Consider the following 24,060-nt stretch of genomic DNA (forward strand, 5'->3'; position numbering starts at 1 on the left):
GGGCTCGGATCCCCTTTCAAGAGCGGTGCCCCAGCAGGAAGCGTGGGGATGTAGTGATCTGCCCTCCCCAAGCAAAGCCCTGCTGGGCAAGTCAGCAGCTGGAGCAAGGACCAAGCACCTGCCCTCCCTGCTCCCCTCAGTCCCCACTCCTCAGGCCACTGCCCACACACTGTCCTCTGTGGCCCACCTCTGTGGTCTGCCACACGCATACCCTCTCCTTCCCACCCTCTGGAAGATGGCCTTTCCCTTCTGTGTGGGGCTCATGATCCTCCAAGGCCTTGACTGGGATGGGTGCTGGGATGACAGTGGGCAGGGAAGCAGGGCTCCTGGGTTTAAGATGTGACGTTGAATCAGGACTGGAGCTCCCCTTCCTCTGCCCTAGGTTCTAATAGGTCCTGTTCTCTTCTCCACCCTGCTTACCCACCTGCACTAAGACCAATCACAGTTCCTCTCTCCCTCGAGGGACAGGGAGAGGGTGTATATAGACATCAAGAGACAGAGGGCATATTGGTGGCCTGAATGGTCCAGCCTTGCCCTCCATTCCACTGTCAGCTCCCCTTCTGGGAAGAGGAGGAGTTGCGCTTCTTGGACCTCTCCAGGAGGCAGGTCCCCGGGGTGGGTGCACCCTGGACATGGTGGGAATGATGAGCATCCACAGGCATGGGAGGGGTGTTTGCTGCTCTGGAGAAGGGTTAATTCAGGGAGCAGTGCGCTTCGCACCCCCTTCCGCCCTCCTCCAAGCCTGTGGAATCCTTTAATCAAGTTGGGTGCTGAAATTTCAGCTCTGAAATGCCGCCTTTGTGCTGGCATCCAGGCGGCCGCCCCAGAGTGCGGGGGTCACTTTCTCGGCCCCGTTTCTCTAAATGGTCTCTTTGTTCCTGCTGGGCCGCTCAGTATCAGATGTGATTAAAGGGAGATGGGGTTTGGCGGGGGGAGGAGAGAAGGGGCTGGGAGAGGCAGTAGGGGGTTAACCCTTAGGGGATAGGGTGTAAGGGAGATGGAGAAAGGGGTGTTTTCTTCCCACCTCCCCCTTCCCATTCTGCTCCTCTTTCAGGGAGTCAGTCCCTTGCTACTGAGCTGGCCAGTCGTGGGCATGGTCTCTTCCATCCTCTCCAGAAACACCTGGCCCCTTCTCTCTTTACATGTGAAGCCACTACCTTACTGAGGTCCGAGCACATCCGGAACCTTGGGTCTAGGATGAGCACAAGCCAGGTTTTCTGACTCCTCTGGGGTCATTTGTCCTCTCAGGCATTTCCCCTCCTCCTGTATCCCCAGTGACATCCCAGTGGATCTCATGAGGTGTAGGGTCTTGGAGGTGGTGGGTCCGTCTTTTTGATGTAGCTCCTTCCTCCTGCCCTGCTAGCTCCATGTCCCCAGTCCCACTGAGAGCAGGAGCAGCGAACAGACTGGAAATGGACTAATGTCCTGCTTTTCAGTAGAGGGGAAAGGGTGGGTTCTAACAATTAGGAGCACATAAGATTAGTACTGATTGATCCCTAACAAAATTCCAGAATAGGTTATTGCATATTTGAAAACACTTAGATAATAAAGAGGAGATCCAGGAGCTAGCGTAGGGTTTGTAAGAATATCACCAAATGAAACAAATTTCCTTTTTCAGTGGTTACTGGTCTGGTAGGTGGGAGGAATGCCACAGATAGAGCGAATCTTCATTTCAGCAAGACATCAGGCAGTCTTTCCATCCGGCTCTGGTGGAGAAGTTTGCACTTCATGATGGTGTAATTAGATAGATTCATAATTGATTGGACAGTTTTCTCCTAAGAGTAAGATAATAGAATTGATGGTGGAGAGGTATTTAGTGGTGTACACAGGGCCTGTCCCTCTTGATTTCAACCTTTTTTATTAGTGACTTGAATGAGGATATTCAAGTTTGCAGATACATAAAGCTCAGAAGGAGAGCTAATAAGTTGGATTCAGAATTCCAAAAGATTTAATACAAGTGGGGAAATGGTCAAATCCAACAAGATGAAATCTGTTAAAGATCAGTATAAAATCCTGCATTTATCTACAACACAACAAAATAAACACAACACCAGAAAACAGCTTATATACAGTTTTAGGGTGATCTGACTTGGCAGAGATATTGTCTACAAGAGCAGGGGTTTGCACTTAGACTAAGCTTCATGGCAGCCAGCAGTGTTGGCGAGGTTGCCTGAAAAGCTCACACGATGCAGCTTCGAGATGGGAGTTTGGCCACCCTGGAGGCCTGCGCTGGTTCTTGGTGCTCCCCGCCCTACCCCAGGTCCTGACTAGGAGGTGAGGGGCTGGAGCCCACAGCTAGAAGAAACGGGTAATGGAGCTGGCGATGCTGATCTGGAGCAGTGAGGGAAGCATCACTTCAGATTAAAAGTGGAAGTAGGGCTGGCAAACGATGGACAGGTGGAAGAGATGATGGTTAAGAGCGCTAGCTTTGGCGTCAGAGCTGCCTTCAAATTCTGGCACCAGCACTTAGCATCAACCTCTCAAAGCATCAGTTCCCCATCTGGAAAATGGAGCTGACGGTCTGACCCACTCCTTCATAGGCCTGATAACAAAGCACTTGGCCAGGGAGCACTTGCTACATGGCAGCTACTACGGTTGTTATGAGCTGGGTATAAGGAAGGATGTCCAACCACTGGAGCTGTCCATCAGTGGAGCAGGTGGTGAAGAGATTTCCCCTGTCCCTGAGGTGGAGTGGCTCCTGGCCCCCGAATGCAGGTTGGAGTTCTGCTGAGGAAAGAGCTCTTGGGGAGCAAGCTGTGAAGGATTAGATTGCACGTCTGCCATTCTTCCTTTACACTTAGACATGGGCAGCTGCTCTCAGGTCTCGGCTAGATCCTGGAGTGGACTGCTCCCTTGAATTCTTTGCAAGGCCCCCTCTCTGTTGGATGAGCACAGAGGCTGCTTGGACGGCACTCTCACTGAGTTCCAGCTTGAGCCAGGGAGTGGCCCACCTGCAGTGTGGGCACAGCTGGGCTGGGGAAGAGCTCCTGTCTGAGGCCTCAGTCCCTAGCACAGACCGACCCCACTGTGATGCCAGTTGTCCTGACCCACTGCATCACCCCCACCTTCTTAGGGAGAGAGGAGAACTTTGGATTATCTGTCCTTTGCATTCTACCTCTAGCTACTTCCAGAAAGCATTTGAGGAAGCACTGGTACAGGGATGAGACCAAGAGACAGGCCAGGTCAGGCCCACCAAGCAGTAACTGGAACCTTTAATTTTATTATGTGGAATGCTTAATGCAGAGTTAATAGGGGCTGGAGGAGCTAGGGGAGGGGAGAGGGGAGAGGAAGCTACTGAGATAAATAAGAGGGGAGCAGTAATGCATTACATGTGGATCGAGGGGGATGCAGAACAGGAAAATAGGGGCAGACAGAGCTACATACTTTATTCAAATACCACTGGGAGGCAAAGGGCAAAAGGCCAGGGCAGAATGTACACATCAGGAGTTTAGTGTCTTCAGCCTGCTGCCAGCAACCTGGGGGCTGGGCCCTGCGTCTCCTACTGGAGCCGAGGGTTTGGGCCTGAGCAGCTGTAACTCTCTGGGAAGCCCAAGGAGTTGGGGCTGACAGAGCAGGGGCCACAGAGCCTGATGAGGGAAGAGGGAGTTGGCGAGGAGCCCAGGAGGAAGGCTCCGTGAATTGTCTGGGAATCCTTTCCTGGAGCCCCTGCCTCCTCGCTTCCTGGGATACCCCTCATGGTCTGGGAGGTTGTAGTGGAGTAGGAAGGGGGCTGTCTTTCTCAGTAAGACAAAGAATGAGGCTATTGGCACAGAATTGGATCTGGGGACCTCTGTGCCAATTCCCTCCTGTGTTCAGGAGGGGAAGGGGCACTGAGGGGATGAGACCTCCCTCTGAGCCCCCACCCCAGCCCTATACCCGCCGAGGGTGTTCAAAGTTGTCCTCAGCCCGAGGGGCAGATGTAGTCTGCTCTAGGCAATGATGCAGGTCTCTGGTTGGCCTTGCTCTTAGGCATGTGGCACAGGTGGCATGGTTATGTCAGACCCCTCATTCTCCATGCAAGAGCAGACACGGGCACAGGAGTGGCAAGGCCTCTGGTTCCCATCCAACCCTAGATGCTTTCCCCTCCTCCCAGAGGAGGATGAGCGGGTCCTTCTCAGGTCCTGGGATCGAGGGTCATTCCTGGGGGGAAGGTGCAGCCCCTCATCTTTCAGTCTAGGGGCAACGATCAACCTCCTTCTCCTCTGCCCAGCCTAGTAGCCCAGGGCCTTGCCTGGGTTGGAGCCTGGATAGGATGGGGTGGGATCATCAAAGGCTGTGAACCAGACAGAAAGCCTTCCCTCAGCTGTCAGCCTCTCCAGCCTCTTCCACAGCCACCACCAGGCCTGAGATGGGCGAGAAACAGGGCGCAAGGGCTGGGGGAAGGGATGTGCTACCCAGAGAGGCCAGGCAGGGCTGTGGTGACAGGGCCCCCTTTAAGGCCGAGACAGCGTCGTATATACTGGCTGCTCCCAATGTGTGGGGCTGTGGGACTGGGGCCCTGAGGGGCTGGGGTCAGAGATGGCCGTGTAGAGGGGCCGCTGCGAGGGCCCCATGTAGGAGAAGGCCGAGTAGAGGCCAGAGGCCTGGCCCGAATGGCCGTAATAGGGTCCTGAGGGCTGATGGTCAGAGTAGTCAAACTGGGGGCGCGAGATGGAGGGGAAGGCGGAGCCATAGTGGGGCAGACTGAGGGAGGTGTAGGCGATCTGCGAGGTGGATGGCTGGTCGGTGTAGTGCGGGGGCCCCTGGGGCCCCGCGGTCTCCGTCTTCACCTGGGCTTTGGCATCCACCCCAGGTGGCGAGACCGTGGGCAGAGCCACGCCTGGCGGCTTCGAGATCCAGGCAGAGTGTCCACTAGCCACAGCCAGGGCACTGCCCAGCCCATAGCCAGCTGCTGAGTAGCTGCCCACATGGCCTGGGTGCCCATTGGGCGGCAGGTACTGGTCCAACTCAGCCACATCAAAGGTCTCCATGTTGGACATTACCTCGTGGCTGATCTCACCGATGTCCACGTTGCCGAAGTCGATATGAGGCTTCCCGCCCTCCCCCATGGAGCGCCCATCCCGCTTGGGGTCTGCCTTGCCCGACTGCAGCTCTGTCTTTGGGGTGGTTGGAGGAGTGGGTGGGCCATGGCTCTGACCTGGGTGGAAAGGAGACAGAGAAAAAGTGAGAAACAGGGGCTGGCCCCGTGGCCGAGTGGTTAAGTTCATGCACTCCACTGCAGGCAGCCCAGTGTTTCGTTAGTTCGAATCCTGGGCGCGGACATGGCACTGCTCATCAGACCACGCTGAGGCAGCGTCCCACATGCCACAACTAGAAGAACCCACAACGAAGAATACACAACTATGTACCGGGGGGCTTTGGGGAGAAAAAGGAAAAAATAAAATCTTTAAAAAAAAAAAAAAAAATGAGAAACAAAGTCCAAGGCTTCTGGATTCTGATGGTTCACCTTCAGACAAGAGGCCTTCTGGAGGCTAAGGGCCTCCCTACCATGTGACCTTGTAAATTTCACATGTTTGGGCAGCCTGAGTTGGCATTCATTTATATAATGGTTTTGGGTTGGTCTCCAGTTGTTTATGAAATTCCCAAATCTTAGGGATGGGTCTTGCCTCCCACCCAGAGCAGGACTCCCCTCTGTCACTCACCTCCTGGAGGGGCCTGCTTCATTTTGAAAAACCTTTCCTGTTGGAAAGTTCTTTCCCACATCAGCTAAAGTTGGCTTCCCTCCCAGTTCCCATTCTTCCTTTGCTACTGATCCGAGGGGCACTGGCCTGTTGGTCTGCGCTCGCCTGCTCTCTCTGCAGGGCACACTCGGCCTCTGCTGGTCGCTCTTGCTGATGTCACCTACCCTTGCCACTCTTAACTCCTCTGTTTCACTTTGGCTGGCTTGCCTGTGCCTCCTCTGGCCCTGGCCCCTCAACAGCCATGTGTCCCTTCCAACCCCATCCCTCCTCCCAAGGCTAGCTCAAGTGCCCCTTACTCCAGCAAACGTTGCCTCTGACCCAGTCCCACTGGCCATGCCCCCAGTGCCCATCACACTGTGCTGTGCTGCCTGCCCTCTTGCTCAGGAGAGCACTTAGATAACTAACTTGCTCCACCCCTGTTCCCTTGTCTGTCCATTTTCTCATTCACATATTCATTCAGCAAATACTTAGGGGGCACTGCTAAGTGCCAGGCACTGTGCCAGGTGCAGGGCATACAAACGTAAATAAAATGGGTCCCTGTCTTCAGAAGCCCATAGTCTAGGGGGAAATCCAGAGACCTACACACGACTAAAGGGCAGCGCCAGACCTTCTGTGATGACAGATATGCAGAGGGCTCAGGGGACCAGCGGAGGAAGCCACGCAGCGCCAGACCTTCTGTGATGACAGATATGCAGAGGGCTCAGGGGACCAGCGGAGGAAGCCACCCACCCTGCCCTGGGGACATGGGGAAGGTCTCACTGAGGACAGGGAGCTGAGCTGGGCCTTAGAGGCTCAGAAAAAGCCATGCCCACAGTTATATTCTGAGACAGTTGATCTGTACATGGTCCAGGGTCTTCTGGTGTGTCTGTGTCTGCGGGTGGGCATGTGTGTCCCTGAATCTCTGAAGGTGAGGCATACATGTGCAGGGGCGGGAGGGCTGGACTGGGGATCCCATCAGAGAGAGAACAGTCCATGGTCCATGAGACCAGGAGCTCCCTGAGGGCAGGCCTGAGCCTCCTTCATCAGACCAGAGGCAGTGCTGAGTCCTGCACTGGCCAAGTGCTCTGGACTGGGGTTTCAATCCTGGCTGTGTCACTTGCTGTGACTCTGGACAAACCTCTGTCTTCTCTTAACCAGTTTCCTTATCAGTAAAACAGAGACAATACCAAACTCAGACATGGCCTCTTCTGGAAGCCTTCCTTGATCAGAGTCTTGCGGGTAGCTGGATATTTTTCGAGACCTGACTAGATGGACAGGATGACTCCTCCCTAGAGGTCAGGCCCCCTCTGCGTCTCACACGGGCTTCGTGTGCACTTGCGTCTTCCTGTGCTTAGTTCACTTGTCATCCCGCTCCTCCCCTAGGCCATGGCTCCTGAGACCAGGGACCACAGCTTCTTGTTTGTGCCCCTCATGTCTGCTCCCAGGCCTGGCACGAAGGAGGGCTCAGGGCATGTCTCCTGAAGGCAGAGCTCTGCTCACGAAGACCTCCCTGTACCTGACCCCTGCACGGCATTCTGTACATTATGAATACCATCGAGGCAGCTGTGGTGCCAGCAGAGGCCCCGGAGCCACGCTGTCTGGGCTTAGACATCAGCTGAGTTACTCTAGGTTTTCTGTAAGATGACAGTAACTTGCCACACAGGTGAGGCCGAGCCCTGGTGGTGGGGCTGCCTCCTCACAGCGGAGAGTGATAGACTGAGTGAACACACATACGGCAATTAGCACCGTGCCTGGCACACAGCGGATGCTCAATTAACGAGAATGAAACAAGATGCCTTCTGTCTGGCCCATCCATGGCCTGTGCTCAGCATTACATGCCGTGGCTCCCCCATCAGACCAGGAGGTGTCTCCTCCATTTGATCTCTCATTCCTCAAAATCATCCTGATCCCACTTTGCTAGTTGCAACTTGCCCCCTGGCCTCCATGGCCTCCTTAACTGGCCTCTTCACCCAGCAGCAGTGCCCCCTTCCGTCCGCCACAGCCCTCTTGCCCAGCCACCTCCCCTGGCACCTGAGTTCCCACTGAGCTTACTCTGGGCCCTGCACCAGAGCTGGGACAACCGCACAGCCTGGCAAGCCCTTCCCAGAGCCCAGGATTGTTGTGGGGTGTCAGGGTCTCATGCCTTCCAGCCTTCACCTCTCCCACAGCCCAAGCTCCCCTCACCCACAACTCTTCCTCAGCCCCCTGCCAGCTCCCAGCCCAGCACTCACCTGAGGGGTGCTCGGGGTTCCCGTCTGACATTGGGGAGCCCTCTCCCGGGTGCCGGTGGTCCAGGTGGGCACTCTTGTAGTGGGCCTGGATGGCGGCAGCGCCGCCCTGCTCCGCCTCCCCGCCCGGGCACTCCGCCTCCCCCTGGGCCGCCTTCCCATTCTTCCGCCTCCGTGGTTGGTACTTGTAGTCCGGGTGGTCCTTCTTGTGCTGCATCCGGAGCCGCTCAGCCTCCTCAATGAAGGGACGCTTGTCACTCTCGTTCAGCAGCCTGGGGTGGGGCAGTTGGGGAGACAGCAGAGGGGCTAGCGTGAGTGTCTTCCCTGGAAGAAATGAGGCCTGGAGGTGGGAATCCCAGTGGGCAGGGCCTGGTTGAGGGCTTGCCCTTTGATTTATGGACTGGAAGATTCGAGGCCCGAGAAACAATGGCCTCAGAGGGCTGTGATCTCTGCCTCCACATCTGTCGGGGGCTGGGGTGTGAAGGGGCCTGCTGCTCCTGGCGGCCCCTGAGGATGGAATTAGAAGTAGAAATTGAGCTTATGAGGGGCACAGAGCTTCCTTCAGTCAAAACTGTCAAAACTGTCTACAAGTGGAGCTGGCTGCCTTGTTAGGGAGTGAGCTCCCTGGGACTGGAGGTGTGCAAACAGAGAAGCAGCACGGTGAGGGAGAAGAGCTCAGTCTTTACTTACTAGCTGTGTGACTGTGGGCAAGTCACTTCTCTAAGCCTTAGTTTCTTCACCTATAAAACCTAGGATAATACCTACTTTCCTGGGTGTGGCTGGATGGAAGCACTTTGCACCAGGCCTGGGGATGGGGGGTGGGCGCCTTGAGAAAGAGGTGCCATTCTGATGCTGCTTGCGGGGGAGTTGGACAGGAGGACTTGGGGCAGGCCCTCTCAACTCGGGAATACTGATTTTGTGAATTGCAGCGTGGTGGGACCAGGGGGGCAGATGTGAATCTTCTTCACTATGTGGGGGCACTGCCTCCTGGGGGGCATCATAGCTCCTTGTCCAGGGAGTGACAGAGGGTAGAGGAAGCTGGATGGTCTTCCTGGACCCTGGGACAGCGCAGACAGACCCTCTCTGCAGTCCCTGAGACCAGCCAGTGGAGGGAAGCCCTGAAGGCAGTGCCCCTGCCCACTCAACTCCAGCTCCAGGGCAGGGCTGGAGCGGGGAAGGGGGTGTTCAACGCTTGGCTGCCCCAGGGTAAGGAGGGGAGGGTGGGTACCTTGCAGAGGGAGCTGAGGGGAACAAACACAGACTCGCAGAGTCCTAGATATAAGGGACTCTGTGGGAGCAGCTCTGTCCCGCTGCCCAAAGGGCCTCTCTCTCCAGCTGCCCCCGCCCCCTAGTAGGTGCCCTCTTCCCCCAGTCAGCAGAAGACGGAGCCCTGCCTGCCCAGGACGGGAGGGGGTGGTCACACCAGGCACCTCCTAGCCGGCAGCAGCATTCCTCTGCGGCTTAGCCTCCCCCACTACCCCCTCCCCCAAGGCCGCCCAAGCCCAGCCTTGGCCCAGCTTTCTCCAAGGGTCCGTCTAGCTGAGTGATGGGATGGAGACCCCAGAGCAGGACCTTGGGGGTCACAGAGTGGGATGCTTCCTCCCCCGAGCCATGCCTCCCAGCCAGGCCACTGGGCTCAGGGTAGTGGGTGGGGCAGCCCCAAATGTGTGTGTGTGTTGGTGGGGGGGCTGCACATGAGCGTGCAGAGCAGGCTCAGCCAGCCGTGGGCCCCAACACAGAGGCTCCTGGGATGGCTGGGGACCTGAGCTCCCTCTCCCACCCAAACCTTCCCTGTGCTGTCTAGCTGGCAACTGGGTGTGAATGAGCAAGAAAATGGCAGGGGGCGCTGAACGGGGACAAAGGCCAGAAGAGGGTGAAGATCCCAACACTGTACACTACTGCCGCCTCCCATCTAATTCCCAGCAGTACCCTAACCTCAACAGAAACCTAACACCAGTGTGGGGTGGGGGTGGGGGGCACCACCAGCCCTGGCCCCAGCCCTAACCTCAGCCTGGTCCCTCATGGGCTGCAGATGGCCAACCCCACCTCCAGCCCCAGGCCCAGCCTCATCCAGACTACCCTCAGCTCTGTTCAGGCTCTCTCCTAACCCCAGACCCATCCTGCCCCACCACGGAGGCCCAATCTCAAGTTTAATCTTGACTCCAGCACTGGCCCTCACTCAACACTGTCCCCCCTCCCTGATGTCACCCACAGCTCTAACTGCAAACCCAGTTCTCATCTGTACCTTCACTTCACCTCTGTCCTCTGGGTCTTTAAGGTTTGGAATAGGGGCGGGCAGAGGGTAGGCTGGTTCCACACCCAAACTGGAAACCCCAACTGAGGGGCTCCCAAGGTGGGGCACCGGCTGCTTCTCCATATGCTCCTCCTGTCAGGGAAGGGGCCTGGTGGCCTGGGGGTCAGGAGAGACTCCAGCCTGTGACCCCCTTGAGTCTCTAGGCTCTAGTTATTCTTTGCAGGTTGGTCAACCAACATCCAACCAGCACCGGATCAGCATCTAACAGTCATTCCTAGGCGGGCACCGAAGGTTTGTGTGACAGTTGAAGCACGCAGCCACGTAGGAGCCAGGACCTGGACGCTGGTATGTCTGACCCCAACCCACTTCCAGCATACCACACGTCTGCATGTCTTTCTCTTTTCAGGTTTAGGGCCTCTGCTTTTCAGTTCTGCCTACCTAACCATCCCCCTTTCTGATGGCCTGGGAGTCATGAGCCTGGGGTATTTCAGGAGGACCCCTGGAGAGACTGGCCAGCCCAGCCCATATCCAGATGCCTCTCAGGGCCACCACCCAGGATCCCAGGGCCCTGCCCACCTGGTGGAAGAGCCTTTGCTCTGTGCCATTGCCCACCACTCTTCTCCCCGGGGCTGGGTCCTGAGCAAGCAGTGCCTGCTCTCCAGACTGCCCCATCCCAGATTGGCCCCTGGGGGGCACCCTGGGCCTCTGTGTGCACAGCTTGAGCGGTGCCCAGGAACAAATCCTCCCAAGGGAGCCCAAGCGCAGGGTTCTGGCCTGGGGGAAGAGGGCCAGGGACAGTGGAGAGTTCAATCTTAAATCCTGGGCAATAGAGGTGGTGGGATGCTGTCATTGGGCTTGCGTTGTGGCCTGCTTATTGTCCCCATGGCCTGCTCTGTCTGCCCATCTGTCTCCCTGCTGGTTGCCTGCCTCTCACTTGCTCTTCTGCGTCCCACAGCACCAAGGGTACTGGCCTGGGCTGAGCCCTATCCGGGTGTGGATGGACCTTGGGCAGAGGAGCTAGCTTCGACCTCTGTTCTTGGGTAGAGCTGGACCCGCTGGGTGCTTGCAGCAGGCTGTCCACTGAGCCTAGGGCCTGCCAAGGATGAGCAGAGCGCTAAGGGCTGGGAGGTGGAGGGCAAGGGCACCAGGCCTTCAGCAAACACTCAGCAAGGACGGGGCCAGGGGGCTGGATGGGAATCCCTCTGGCTCTCTTGGGGCCCCCCTGCTCCTTCCACCACTTTAAGCTTTTGGCCTTCTACATCCAGTCTCCACTGTGCTGGGGGCCGGCAGGGGAGGGAAGCAGGCTCCTCAGATAAAGCCCAAACTTTCTGAAACCCAGGGGCGCCTCACTTCTGCTCTCTTCTTCTCTGCCCCCACCCTCACAACCTCCTGACCACATCTTAGAGTGACGGGGTGACCCACTGCTGTCACCAAGGATGGTGTAGGGAAGACCGCTGGACAAAGAGTCAGGAGACCTAGTTCTGGCCCTGGCTCTGCCACCAGCTGTTACATGGCCTCTGTGGCCCCTTTGCCTTTCTGGGCTCTCTTGGGCAGTCTAGTGGGGAATCAGGTGCTCATCTCCTGCAGCCCCTGTAGTCTTTGGGAGCTGCCAAGGATTCTGGGGGTGGAGGCTCACCCTGCTCGACATATCCCGGAAGGGGGCCAGGCTGAGCCCCAAAGTTGAGGGGAGGGTGGCGGAGTTCCTCCTTGAGGAGATGTTTTCCCCAGAGGTTTGGGCTGGTCCCAGGGAACTGAGGCTCTGAGGAACCCTAGTAGGAAGGGGGCCCAGCTTTCCTCCCGGCCAGGGTGCTCAGCTCCAGCTCCGCGGCTGGAGGGGTAGGAGGTTACTCAGCGCTGGGTGGGGCCCTGGAAAAGAAGATGGCGCCGGACTGGGAGAGGGAGGGACAGAGAGACAAGCCTGGCAGCGCTGGGACGGGGTGGGAGGGGGAGGCTTCTTTCTGGGTGTCCCCTTCCCTGGGGGATGAAGAAGCCCCTGTCTGAGGGAGGGTGGGGTCAGGAAGGCACAGTGAAGGCAGCTGGGATAGGACAGGACCCTGGGCCAGTTCTCCATCCCTCACTCTTTCAACGACTCCTGTCTGAATTCCTTGTTTCCCTTGAACTGCCCCCAGTTCTCCATCTGGCTGCCTCAGTTTCCCTGCCTCTCCAGCCAGGCCTTCCGTTCTTTTCCAAGCGTTTCCCCGCACGCTCCTGACCACTGGAAGCGTGGCAGCGGCCCCCCGAGTGTGCGGGCCTGTGGGGAAGCGGTTAGCGAAGGCCTGTGGTGTGGGATCCTCCGCCACCCAGCCCTCGCGCCCGCCTTCACTCCTCCAGGAAGAAGCCCAGGCCCTACCGCCTGCCACCGACAGAATTCCAGCCACGAGGGGGCGCCTTCCAGCCCACTGCCCCAGGTGGGGAGCCGGGCCTAGGCCGTGGGAGCTCTGAGCCAGCGCAACCCCAGGGGGCCACCTGTGGGGGAGGGGCGGGCCCGCTGCCCACGCCGTGGCTCCGGTGACAGCAAGGAGGTGGCTGCCCCCGGGAGCAGGGTCCGGGCAGTGCCCGTGCAGCCCGACTCTACCCCAGCGAGAGGGCCCGGGAGCCCCCCGGAGGCGGGTCGGGGCGCTCACCTCCAGAGCTTGCCCAGCGTCTTGCTGAGCTCGGCGTTGTGCAGGTGCGGGTACTGGTCGGCCAGCTTCCTGCGCGCCGCCTGCGCCCACACCATGAAGGCGTTCATGGGCCGCTTGACGTGCGGCTTGCTCTTGCTGGCGCCGTTGACGCGCACCGGCATGGGCACCAGCGTCCAGTCGTAGCCGCTCAGCACCTGGCTGACGGCCTCGCGGATGCACACGGGGAACTTGTCATCGTCCGCCTCGCCGTCCTGCTGTTCCTTCTTGACCTTGCCCAGCTCTCCGGGCCCCGGGCTGGCTCGCAGGCCCGATCCGCCGCCGCCCCCGCCGTCGGGCCCCAGCGAAGGCGCGTTCCCCGGGGACAGGCAGCGGGGCTCCTCGGAGCCCACGGGGCTCAGCTCCACCTCGGAGAGGTCCTGCTCCTCCGCCATGTCGCCCCCGGCCGCTGCCACCTCGGCCGCCTCCCCGGGGCCCGCCGCCGGGGTCCTCGCGAAGAGTCCAACGCCCACCTGGACGGGAAGGAGGGCGTGATGGAGCGGCCTTGCGCGCAGCCCCGAGGGCCGCCCGGGACGCGACGCGGGCACAGCCCCGAGGTGGCGCCCGCCCTGTTCCCTCTGGACTCGTTGCAGCCTGGGGCCCGCGCACATGCCAGACCCTGGCTCGGCCTCCTAGCTCCCGCCTCTGCGTCTTCCCACCACCTGGTCCCAACCGTCTCTTGGTGTGGGTGGGTTTGGGTTTTTTTAAACCTCCTTTTGGGTGGAGGTTTGTTGATGGAAAGGAAGAAAAACGGACTCTTTATCCTGCTCTAATCCTGGCTCCTGGAATTTCCCACCTTTTCTCTCACCTTTCGTCTTCCCTGCCGCCTGCCCCTGACGGGTCTGGAGGAGCTGGTGGGGGCAGATGCGGTGTCAGCCTCCCTCCACCCCACGCCCCACAGCAGGGTCCAGGCCTGGGCCCGGGAAGGGAGGAGCGGAGGAGCGGGCTGCGCACTCACTCACCTCCTCGGACCTCTCCTCCAGTCTGGGACTCGTCCTTAGGAAGTGGAAAACCGTGTCCCAAGGTGTGCGGTCCAGCTCGGGGCTGGGGGGTGACGCTGGTGGGTTGGAAGGGAAGGGCTGGGGGGCCCTGAGCCACAGGCCACGGCCTCGTCAGGACGGAGCCTGAATCCTCACCACCAACCACCCTGGCCGGACAGCCTGAGACTGACTGAGCGCTGAGCTGCTGCCGAGGGCTGGGGAAGGAAGGAGGGGGAGAGGGGGAGGGGGAGGGGAGGGAGGGAAGGGCAGAAGGTGGAGCCTCCAGCGCCTGCCTTCATCCCCAACACTCAGGGCTCCTCTGCCAGCCCCCACCCCAGCTCGCTGTGCGGCTGTCCCAAGCTGGTCTTGAGGCCTGGGCTTAGGGGAGGCGGAGGGGTGGGGATGGTCAGGCCAGGAAAGCCAAGGGATGCAGGTGGGCAGAGTCAGAACCTGTTCCTTGGAGGAAAATTGGGCCCAACTGGGACCCTCAACCTCTGCCTCAGGTGGCAGGATGGGCAGTTGGCAAAGGATTGGGAAGGGATGAGAAGAAGGCAGGTGAGTGGCCTGTCGACTTGTGTGGCTTCACTTAAGACATCTTGTTGAGTGCCTTATTGAGTGCCTGCGGCCAGGCGCTGCTTCACCCTGTCTCACTCTGCCTCCTACCCACACCCGGCTGCCCTCTCTGCCTCAACTTAGGGTGAGAGAGAGAGAACATAGGTCCGTACCTGCTGAGGCAGGGGCCAGCCAGACACCCCCTGCCCAGTGCAGATGCCCTGGCTGGAGCCCTGCTCCCCTCTCACCAGACACCCGGCACTCAGAAGGGCTAGGCTGGCTCAAGGTAGAGAGACAGGGTTGAAGTTCCCAGAGGCTGGGCATGGGGCTGGGCCAGGGGGCCTCCCCAGGTAGGTCTGAAAGGCTTCTGGGGCCCCAATTCCTGGCACCCAACTCTCTCTACACTAGGTTTACACTCTCTTGGTGGGAGGAGTCCCCAGTCCTGGTTGTCATGAAGTTCCCCCTCCCCAACCCCAAGAAAGAGTGGGGAGTTGCCCTATCCCCCTCTTCCTCCTCTCTGCCCACTTCTCCCTCAGCCCCCCCTCCCCAGCTGGGTGACCCCTCCCCTTATTCTGTCGTGCCCATCACCCAGGGCTTCTTCTCTCCTCTTTCCTAGGTCTCTCCTCCAAAGGTCACAGCCCCTCTCTCTTCTCAACGGGAGGGAGGGTGTCGAGGCAGAGGTGGGGGCTTGCATGGAGGGACAGATGGAGCCTGGGCCGAGTTGGCCACCACCTATGGTTCTGAGCCTCTCAGCAGCTGGGCAAGGCCCCAGGCCCACCCCAAGGGAGTCCTGTCTGGAGTCGGGCTGGAAAGGGGGTCCAGGCAAGGCCTCATACTTGGGAAAGGCCAAGGGGGTGGAGGGGGGTGGGTAATGGGACACAATGAGGTAGTCACACGAGGCGAAGGCATGTTGGGGGTGGGGGGAGCGGACATTGGAACACACACACACACATGCTCACACACACAACCAGCCAGACAATCGGGCCAGTGTGTCTGGGGCCTCGGAGCCCAGTGAATTAGGAGTTTGATAAGGGTTTTCTCTTTCTCTCGCTTGCCGGCCTTGGACAATCTCCCCCCAGTTTTCCTCGACGCCACCCCCGGCGCTGCCAACCCTCCTCCCCCCGCCTCCCTTCTCTTCCCTGTGCCCAGACTCTTGTTCGGGGCCTTGAAACAGTGAGCTGTCTTTGTTCGAAATACAGGTGAACGGCAATCATGTGATTAACACACACACACATAAAAAGCTTTTTAACAGCGTCCGCCCGGCCTCAGAACCGCCCAGAGAGGAGCCGCCCTGGATGGACAGAGGGACGGAGGGACGAGCATCCAGCTGCTTGTGTCCGGCTGCCCGCAGCAGTCTCCGACACCCGCTGCTGCCCGCCCGCTGCCCGCCTGCCTGGCATCTCTCGATCCCGGTGGGTCCCCATTCACCCTTCACCCCTTGGTTCCTCCTCTTTGAGGGAAGGGCCTCCCTGCTCCCTGTGGTGTCTGTGATTTGGCCTGAGACCCCCTAGGGCAGGGAGGGGTGGCTGTGGAGGGAGAGGGCCCAGCGTAGGAAGCCGAGTGTGGGGTCCCACAGCTCCCTCTCCGACTCCCCGCCTCCTCCCTTACCCTCTTTGGCCCAGCTGTGCCAGGATGGGGGTGGGGGTGGCAGTGGGTGCTCTCGGTCTGTGGAGAAGCCACGCTGGACAGAGGGGACCTCTCTCTTCCCCTCCCTCTGTCTCTCTCTCCCTCGCTCCGCCTGTCTCCTCAGTGCTGTGCTCAGGCTTCTGTTGAGAGGTGCTAATGAGGCAGGTGGGCCTGCAGGGGTGTAGGGGAAGGCTGTCAGAGGCCCAGGGCTAGGGGACCCCTGCTGTGAACCACTCCCACCAGGCTGGCAACTGTGATCTCCATCCCATCCCAGGCCCTGGGGGCCCAGCCTTCTCCAGCAGGGGAGGTGAAGGACCCATAGTCATCCCTGCAGAGCAGGGAGTTTGGAGAGGGCGTGGGGTCCTGTGTGAAGACAGGGGGCCTCTGCCCTTAGAACAACCAGGTGGGCCAGCGCCACCTTCTGTTCCCTTCCCTGCTTGGGGTGGGAGGGGTCCCCTTCCCCAAGGATGCTGGCGACCCCCTTACCGTACCCCCCAATCCAATCTGCCCATCCTCAGTGAGCTGTGGTGACAGGTGGACTCTGTGGCCTGCCATCTCTCCCTGACAGAGAGGGCCCCAAGCGTGAGGCTGACGGTGGAGATCCAGGCTGCCTTCCTGGGCTGAGCAGCAGAGTTTTCCTGGGATCCAACCTGGTTCTGTGGAGGCTGGTCCCAGATATACTCCTCAGACGGGCCCCCGAGAGGAGGAGAGTGAGTGAAATTCTGTGAGTCAAACGTGAAGCCCCCGATGACCCTGCCTGGCACAGCTGCTTAGGGTCACCACTGACCCTTAACCCTTTGGGTCCCTGAGTCTTCTTCCTAGGGCCCTGGTTCTGCTTTGTGGAAGGCCCCACCCTTGATTCCCTGCCCTGGGCCCAGCCCCTCATCTGTCACCTGGGGTGGATCACGTCCCTCCTTGCCTGCCTCCCAGGACCCACTGAGAGGAGATGGGAAATCTGCTGTCCCATAGAGCCAGGGGCCATGCAGGGGCGACCCGTGGTGCTGGCCAAGTTGAATCTCTGCCCCAGCCTCAGTTTCCTTAGTGGGGCATGAGACTCTTTTCCTGACTCCCTCAGTGGGCAGGGCTGAGGACCAGAGGAGGGGACACTGGGAAAGCCCCTTTCCATCTCTAGGCATGTGTGGGTGAGACCTGCTGGGCCAGGCGGTCCTCTCACTCCTTCCTCAGGCCTGTGCCCCTCCCAGGGCCTCTAACACACACCGCCCGCCTCCCGCACACTCCAGGGGGCCTTCCATGCTGATCTGTGAAGTCAGGGTTGGCCTAGGACAGTCCCTCTCCACATAAACGTGCGCAGAATCACCCGGCTCCCCCTCTGCGGGCCTGGAGTGGGGCCTGCCGAGCTCCCAGGCCTAGAGCGTTGGCTCTAGTTCTTGCTGCACTTTAGAGTCATGTGTAGAGTTAAAAAAAAATGCTGAACCCGGGATCCCACCGCAGACTGGCTAATTCTGAGTTTCTAGGGATGGAGTCCAGACGTGTTTACTTTTTGAAACTTCCTGGGAGGCCTTGCTCTCCCTTACTGGGGTCTCTGGAGCCGTGAGGCTGTGATGACCCCCTGCAGGGCCCAAAATCTCCAAGGAGGGGCAGGGGACCAGGGCTCTGGACCCCACAGCCGGAGGCCAGAGCTGTAGTTACACTGGGGTGTGTAGGGAGTTGCAGGGTGTGGCAGGGGCGGGGCTGTGCATTGGCCAGGGCAAGGGCTGAGGGGCGCGGGCCAGGGGTCAAGGGTACAGCAGGGACTGAGATAGAAGCTTAGTCTGGGTGAGAGTATGGGGGCTGGGGGGCGGCTCCCTTGAGTGTTTCCTAGGCCACCCCCACCTCTGGACAGGTTGTGTTCTCCTCGGTTTGGGGTGCAGTGGAAAGAGCACTGGACTTGGACTCAGGAAATCCTGCCACTAGTACCCATGTGGCCTTGGGCAGATTATGCTATGAACCTCTTGAGACTCGGTTTTCGCATGTGTGAAATGTTGATAATTTTATATATGTCACTACATCCCCAAGCAGATGGGAGAATTAAATAAGAACATGCACACACGCAAACATGAGTGCCAGCTCAATGTTCGGTGCACAGTTGGGGCTCGCTGGATGCTGATTAGAAGCGGTGACGTGGGGCTGGGAGGCGGAGAAGAACGCGCTCTTCGATTCAGGGCACCCGGGGCCCAAGCAGCCGCTCTGGACCTGCAGTCAGGTCTTGATAATCTGCCGTCAGATCCCAATGTCAGACCAGGGTGGTGTGTGATGAGCTCCTTGTGGGTGGGCGTCGCCCATCTGTGTCCCTCAACAGGGAAGGCCAATGCTTCCAGAGCCCCCAGTGGGCCGCCTGCTCTGAGCGCTGCTGTCGCTGGGCTCTTTGGTCCTCCCAACAACCCTATGAGTAGGTGCTGTCATTGTTCTCCTTCTAGGAAGGAAACTGAGGCACAGAGAGGTTCAGTGACGGCCGAGCTCTCCCAGCTGATGGTGGGCGGGCCACAGTTTACCTCCTCAGCCCAGCCCTGACTGCTCTACCGACTGCCACCAGACCCCAAGCCAGCGGGGTCCTCCTCCTTACCCCCCAGGCTTTGCACTTGTCTGCGCTCCCCTAGTCGCTGCCAGCAGCCCAGCTCAGAGGCCCTCTTTTCAGGGACACACTCCTGGACGCCTTGGTTGGAATTCTTTTCCTGTTTTACTTTCCTGTGGAGGAGAAGGAGATAGCTTTGCACCTCTCTCATCTCCTCACACACAGCCTGGCACGCAGACCGGGCTGCATCCCCTCCTGGGGGAGCCCTGAGGGCAGGGGCATGCCCTCCTCTTGGTCTTGGCCTCTCCAGGGCACAGCACCACCTCAGGGAGTCTTCCCTGAGCTGAGTTGCTGTCAGGGTTCCAAGGAGGAAAAGACTAGGGAGGCTGGAGTGGGCAGGAGTGGCTTCCTGGAGGCAGAGGGCCTGAGCACTCACTTGGGGAGGAGGACAGCATTCCAGGGCCTGTCCCGACAGGGGCTCTCACTCGTCCCTGTTTCTGGTCCAAGTTCAGGGTCCCGGAGCTGGGCCAGGAAGGCCGCTCCTAGTGCCCGAGTCTTCCTTCCCCTCCCAACCCCACCCTCTCCGGGAACAAGGAAGCTGGAGCCAGTGCCCAGTGCTGCCTCAGGGCAGCCGGCCTCTGCCCTCTTCTTAGGAGCCCTCAGAGAAGGGAGGCTGCTCATTCCTGTTAGCCAAACTCAGCTGCCAGAAGGCCCTTCCTGTTGTCTCCCCTGAATCTCTCGTGCTGCAGTGAACTTTCATGAATGTACCCTCTGTGCAGGGCACAGGGCCAGGAGCCAGGGCGGGGAGGTGATGGAGCCAGACCCTGGCCTTGAGGAGCTCAGAGTTTGATGGGAGAGACCTACACGGAACCCAGAGCCCTGGTACAGCCGAGGTCCTCCACGGCCCAACAGACGCCTGGAGACCCAGGGCGGGGGTCAAGTTCCAGCCGGGCTGTGGGGGCCACCTGTCACCTCTACTGCCTTCGTCCCTCCCTAGGCCCCAGTTTGCCCGTCTATAAAAGGAGGGGAAGTCTAGGTTACCTCTGAGGGCGTTTCCAAATTTGATAGCCAGTGAGTTATATTTCAAAACAAGAGGCCTCTGGGCCAGCCCTGTGGCATAGTGGTTAAGTTTCGCGTGCTCTGCTTCGGCAGCCCCGGTTCATGGGTTTAGATCCCGGGTGCAGACCTGCACTACTCGCCAGTCATGCTGTGATGGCGACCCACATACAAAGGAGAGGAAGATTGGCAACAGATGTCAGCTCAGGGCTAATCTTCCTCAAGCACAAAAAAAAAAGGAGGAAGATTGGCAACAGATGTCAGCTCAGGGCTAATCTCCAGCAGCCAAAAAACCGCCCCCCCCCTGCCCCCCCAAAATCAAGAGGCCAGTGCATGACCCAGTGTTTCCAAAGTGGTGTCTGGGATGCTTGGTATCCCTCAGACATTGGCCAGCATCTCTTGAGAAGAGTTTTGGGGGCAAATGCAGTCGAGAAGTACTTGCTTGCCACTTCCTCTTTTTAGAGAAGCAGAGCTTGTGAGGGTGTAAAAGCTCTAAGTTCTGCACTTGAGAAATGCATCTTTGTTTAAAATACTTATGCCCAACTCCTCTGCCTCCTGAGTACTTCCCTCTGACTCTGGTCCTTTTCTCTCCTGCATCCTCCCTCCCAAGAGCTGAGAAGAAGGCAGGGTGCTCCTGTGGGGAGCTCTGACCCAGGGAGGGCCTGGCCGTCCTCAGGGTGCTGTCCTCAGTTTCTCAGCGCCCCCACGACCCCAGCACAGAGCTCCACAACTCCCACAGCCCGCCTTGGCCCTGCTCTTGCCCTAAGCTGCAGCCATGTCCATTCTCCCCACCCCCGCCCTGTGGCCCAAACCCTGCTCACAGGACACCTCGCCTGTCAGCCAGGCCTGGAGCCTCCCCTGCGTCCTGCCTTGCTCACCTTTCCAGCAGGACATCGTCCCTGCTGGGATGTGTACCTGCGAGCTGGGTCTTTCTCACCTTCCTCCATGGAGCCTGGCACATGGAAGGTACACAGTGATGTAGATGAATGAATGACCTGCAGGCAGATGAACATCCACAGGCAGCAAGGTGTGGTGCTCTTGAGTCAGACAGCTCCAGGATTGAATCCCGGCACCCTCACTTATTAGCTGTGTGTCCTGAGTTAACATCTCTGAGTCTCGGTTTCCTTCCAGATTGTGGTGAGGATTAAACCAGATAGTGTATGTAAACACTTAGGACAGTGCCTGGCACATAACAGTGCTCAGTAAATGGCAGCTATTGTTATTAGCATCTCAGGATCTGCCCTCAAAGGGTGGCTGTTGGTTGACCTTGGGTTTGACAGTGGTCATTGCTTCTTATCCTGTCCAAGTACTGTCATCAGATGTCTCCCATCAACTCCCAGAAACCCTGGAGGCTGGCGGAGCAAGGGTAGGATTGTGGTCCCTCAGAACAAAAGCAGAAAGGGAAGTGATTGGCCACGACTGACTGGGGTCTTGGAACTTGACCTTCCTGTGATGGCATCTGCACCAGGTTCCCCAGGGACCCACCCTCAGCCAGGCTCTGCTCTCTGTGGGGTAATGAAAAGGGGTGAGTGCTCAGCTTGTCTTCAGGGAGCTTGTCGGCGAACTGGGAGTTGGTTCAGCCATTCATCCATTCCCACACACTTATTAGGTGTCGTGGTACAGACACGTGTGAGGATGAACAGAGGGGCGAAGGTGGAGGAAGGAAAGGTGGGGTTGGGAGGGCCAAGGTGGCCTTTATCACATGGACCCTTGATGTGGCCCCTGGAGGGGCTGGAGCTGCCTTTAATCTCTGGGCAGAGTGGGCTGTGCGGGGCTGGCAAGAGGCCTTGGTTCTTCCACCGCCAGAAGGCACCTGGGCAGCCTGAGGGGAGGAGCTGGTCCAGATTGCCCAGTTTAGGGGGTGACAGAGCAAGGACTGGACCTGTGTCTTCCCACCCTGAGTCCCTGTCGTTTCACTCGTCAGCCAGGGCATTAGCAGGACCAGGGCAATGGATGCAGAGGGGCGGGGGTGGGCTGGGTGTGAACAGAGCCAAGGCCGCCCGTGTGAGTTTGGCATGATGAGCACACGCTTGCTCCCAGAAGGCTCACCTCTGTCCCCTGAAAGTGAAAACGGGGTGATCTAGCGGGACTGTAGTGTTCGTGGGAGCTCCATGGGGCCTCCCCGCAAGAAGGTCATCTTTTCCTTGGATGATGTCAGTTTGTGTTGAAAAGGGGGCTGGGTGATGATGAGCCTGAGATCTGGAGCCAGAGAGACCAGGTTGAAATCTGGTCCTTGCGCCAGTAATCAGTGGTGGGATTGGACCAATTATGTGATCTTCCCACACCTCGATTTCTTCATCTGTACCATGAGGACAATGATACTTGCCTCATGGGAACGTCGTGAAGATGAAAAAAAAAAAAAAGGCAAAACAAGAAATAGCAAGTGCTTAGCACGGTGCCTGGGACAAAATGTAGACATAGCAATTGCCTTCTCTGTCGTTTCAACTGCCAGGTGACAGGTAGGATGCAGGTAGGATGGCTAACGTATTGGATGTAATAATGTCTTGGTTATAATACACCCAGGAAAATCTCTTCCCTCTTGAGGGGGAAGAGCTGCACTTATACAGTGAGAGCAGGGGACCCAGGCACAGCCCTGGGCGTGTGCTCGCGTGTCCAGGGGCTTCGAATCAAGCAGAAATTGTACTCTATCCATGAGGCTGCCAGGCACAGGGGTTTTGTATGCATCTTGCCTCTCTACCAGGTGGCAGGTTGAGAAGTCAGAGAGTTTGAGTGTCTCCGTTTTGGGCTAGAATCCTGAGTGGAAGTCTTGCTTTGGCAGGTGCAGTGGGAGGAGCTGCTCCCTACTCTGCCAAGGTCCTAACTCTTGCTGTGTGACCTTGGGGAAGTCAGTGCCCTCTCTGGGCTCACTTGTTCTTTCATCTGTGCAATGAGAGAGTTGGTCACAGAGATCTCTGGGGGTTCTTTCAGATTTACTGTCAGAAGTTTTAGAGTTCCATAGGGAAAGGCCCACATCTGGTTTTGTCTCTCCAACGCAGCTGCTGAGGGCGGGACATTGGGCACACAGCAGGTGCTCAGTAAGTGCTTGTTGAACCTCATTGGCCAGAGAGAGAACCCACTAAAACCCTGCCCCACTTCTCTCCCCAGAGAGCCTGTCCCCTGGCCTGGGTCATCCCATTCCTGTTAGCCCTTTGAGAGACAGGACCCACGCGTCCACTCTCCTCAGTCAGCCATTTACACATTTGTTCTAAAGCGCACCGATGTGGCAGACACTCGTGTGTGTAGGGAGCTAGAACTTCGGATTGCAGTTGGGTCAAATAAACGATTCCTTCTCATGGCTCTCAGGATCAGAGTCCCGAATCTTCAGCCTGGCCTGGCCTGACCCAGCCCCACTCTCATCCCGAGATGCCTGCCAGAGTGGCCGCCCTCCACCTCCTTCCACTCAGGCCTCGAGCCTCCACACGTGCTCTGTCCGTCAAATGCTCTGCTGCCGTCACCTTGTTGGCTCCTCCTTTGGGCTCAGCCTAAAGGTCACGTCTACAGAGAGACCTCCCGGGTCCTCCAGAATCAGTGATTCTCTCTGACAGCACCCTGGCCTTTTCCTTTGTAGCACTCACTGCAATTTACGATCGTATATTTGTCCTGAGATTGGTTATTCACGGTCTGTCCTCCCACAAGGATGTCAGCTTCGTGAACCCTCGGTGATGAGCTGAGCGCCTGGCACCCTGGAGGTGCCCAATGGATGGCTGAATGAGTGAACATAGCGTCATGGGGAGGACGGGTGTGGAGAGGTGCGGTGGGAGGCCTGGAGAGGTGGTGCAAGCGAGCAGGGAGGTGAGGTTAGAGGGAGGAGTCATGTCCCCGGACGTGAGGGAGGCAGCGTCTTGATTCCCAGTCCAGGGCTCTTGCTTCTGGAACTGGGGCCCCTGGGGGAGAGGCTGGGTTTAGTGGGACACCAAGCCCCTGAAGACCTAGCAAAGTGGGGGAGGGGATGGAGGCTGTGAGCCAGATTCCCAGCCGGCTCCACCCCTCCCCCCAGCAGGCAGGAAGGACAGGGCAGATCTGTCAGCTTCAGATATTACCGCCCCCGGGGACCCAGCCCTGAGCCCAAGGAGGCCGAGGTAAAGGGGGGGACAGGAAGCACTCGGGTCTTCCCCCTCCCCATGCCCCCCTCCACCCCCATCTCTGGCTAGAGCTTGCAGCCCCAGGCCTTGGCACTTGGGGGACGGGGGCAGGGAAATGGGGGACAGAAATCCCATTTTGGCCCGATGCCTTCCTCTCCCCCATTTGATTTCTGGGCCGCAGGATGGCAACTGCCCTGGCAGCCCCAGAGAGCTGGGCCTGGACCCTTGGCTAGACGGACAGAGGGAAAGGGCTAGGGCACTGCCCTCTTAGGCCCTTCCTGTGTGCCTGGCCCTGTGTGCACCCACCCGGCAGCCCTGGGCTGGGGCCCGGAAGGCTCTGTGACCTTGGATGGGCACAGCCCCGCTCTGGCCACTAGCATTCTCTTCATCTGTCACTGTAGCCCAAACCTGGCATTGCTGCAAGTTCACTGGGGAGCCTGCTATAAACAC

The 24,060-nt window shown here is 58.6% G+C and overlaps 1 protein-coding gene and 1 long non-coding RNA gene across 4 annotated transcripts in view; one reads left to right on the forward strand and one right to left on the reverse strand.

Moving 5' to 3' along the window:
- Positions 1-1,841: 1,841 nt before the first annotated feature.
- On the reverse strand, positions 1,842-14,128 carry SOX10 (SRY-box transcription factor 10). The gene is made up of 4 exons (XM_023631329.2): positions 13,765-14,128; positions 12,767-13,275; positions 7,892-8,160; positions 1,842-5,137 (listed from the first exon to the last, which is right to left on the reverse strand). The coding sequence occupies exons 2-4, from the start codon at positions 13,195-13,197 to the stop codon at positions 4,434-4,436; spliced, it is 1,404 nt and encodes a 467-aa protein (XP_023487097.1). The 5' UTR covers positions 13,198-13,275; positions 13,765-14,128; the 3' UTR covers positions 1,842-4,433.
- A 1,405-nt stretch (positions 14,129-15,533) lies between these two features.
- LOC111771035 (uncharacterized) overlaps positions 15,534-24,060 on the forward strand; it is a 46,697-nt gene continuing 38,170 nt past the window's right edge. For 2 of the 3 annotated variants that reach the window (XR_011433482.1, XR_011433481.1), the window contains exon 1: positions 15,596-15,746. This is a non-coding gene — a long non-coding RNA (uncharacterized lncRNA). Of the gene's footprint in view, positions 15,747-16,528; positions 16,685-24,060 lie in introns of all 3 variants that reach the window. The other variant, XR_002804596.2, reaches the window with a different exon arrangement.

Source organism: Equus caballus, chromosome 28 (genome assembly GCF_041296265.1).
Source record: "Equus caballus isolate H_3958 breed thoroughbred chromosome 28, TB-T2T, whole genome shotgun sequence".
In the NCBI taxonomy this organism is placed as follows: Eukaryota; Metazoa; Chordata; class Mammalia; order Perissodactyla; family Equidae; genus Equus; species Equus caballus.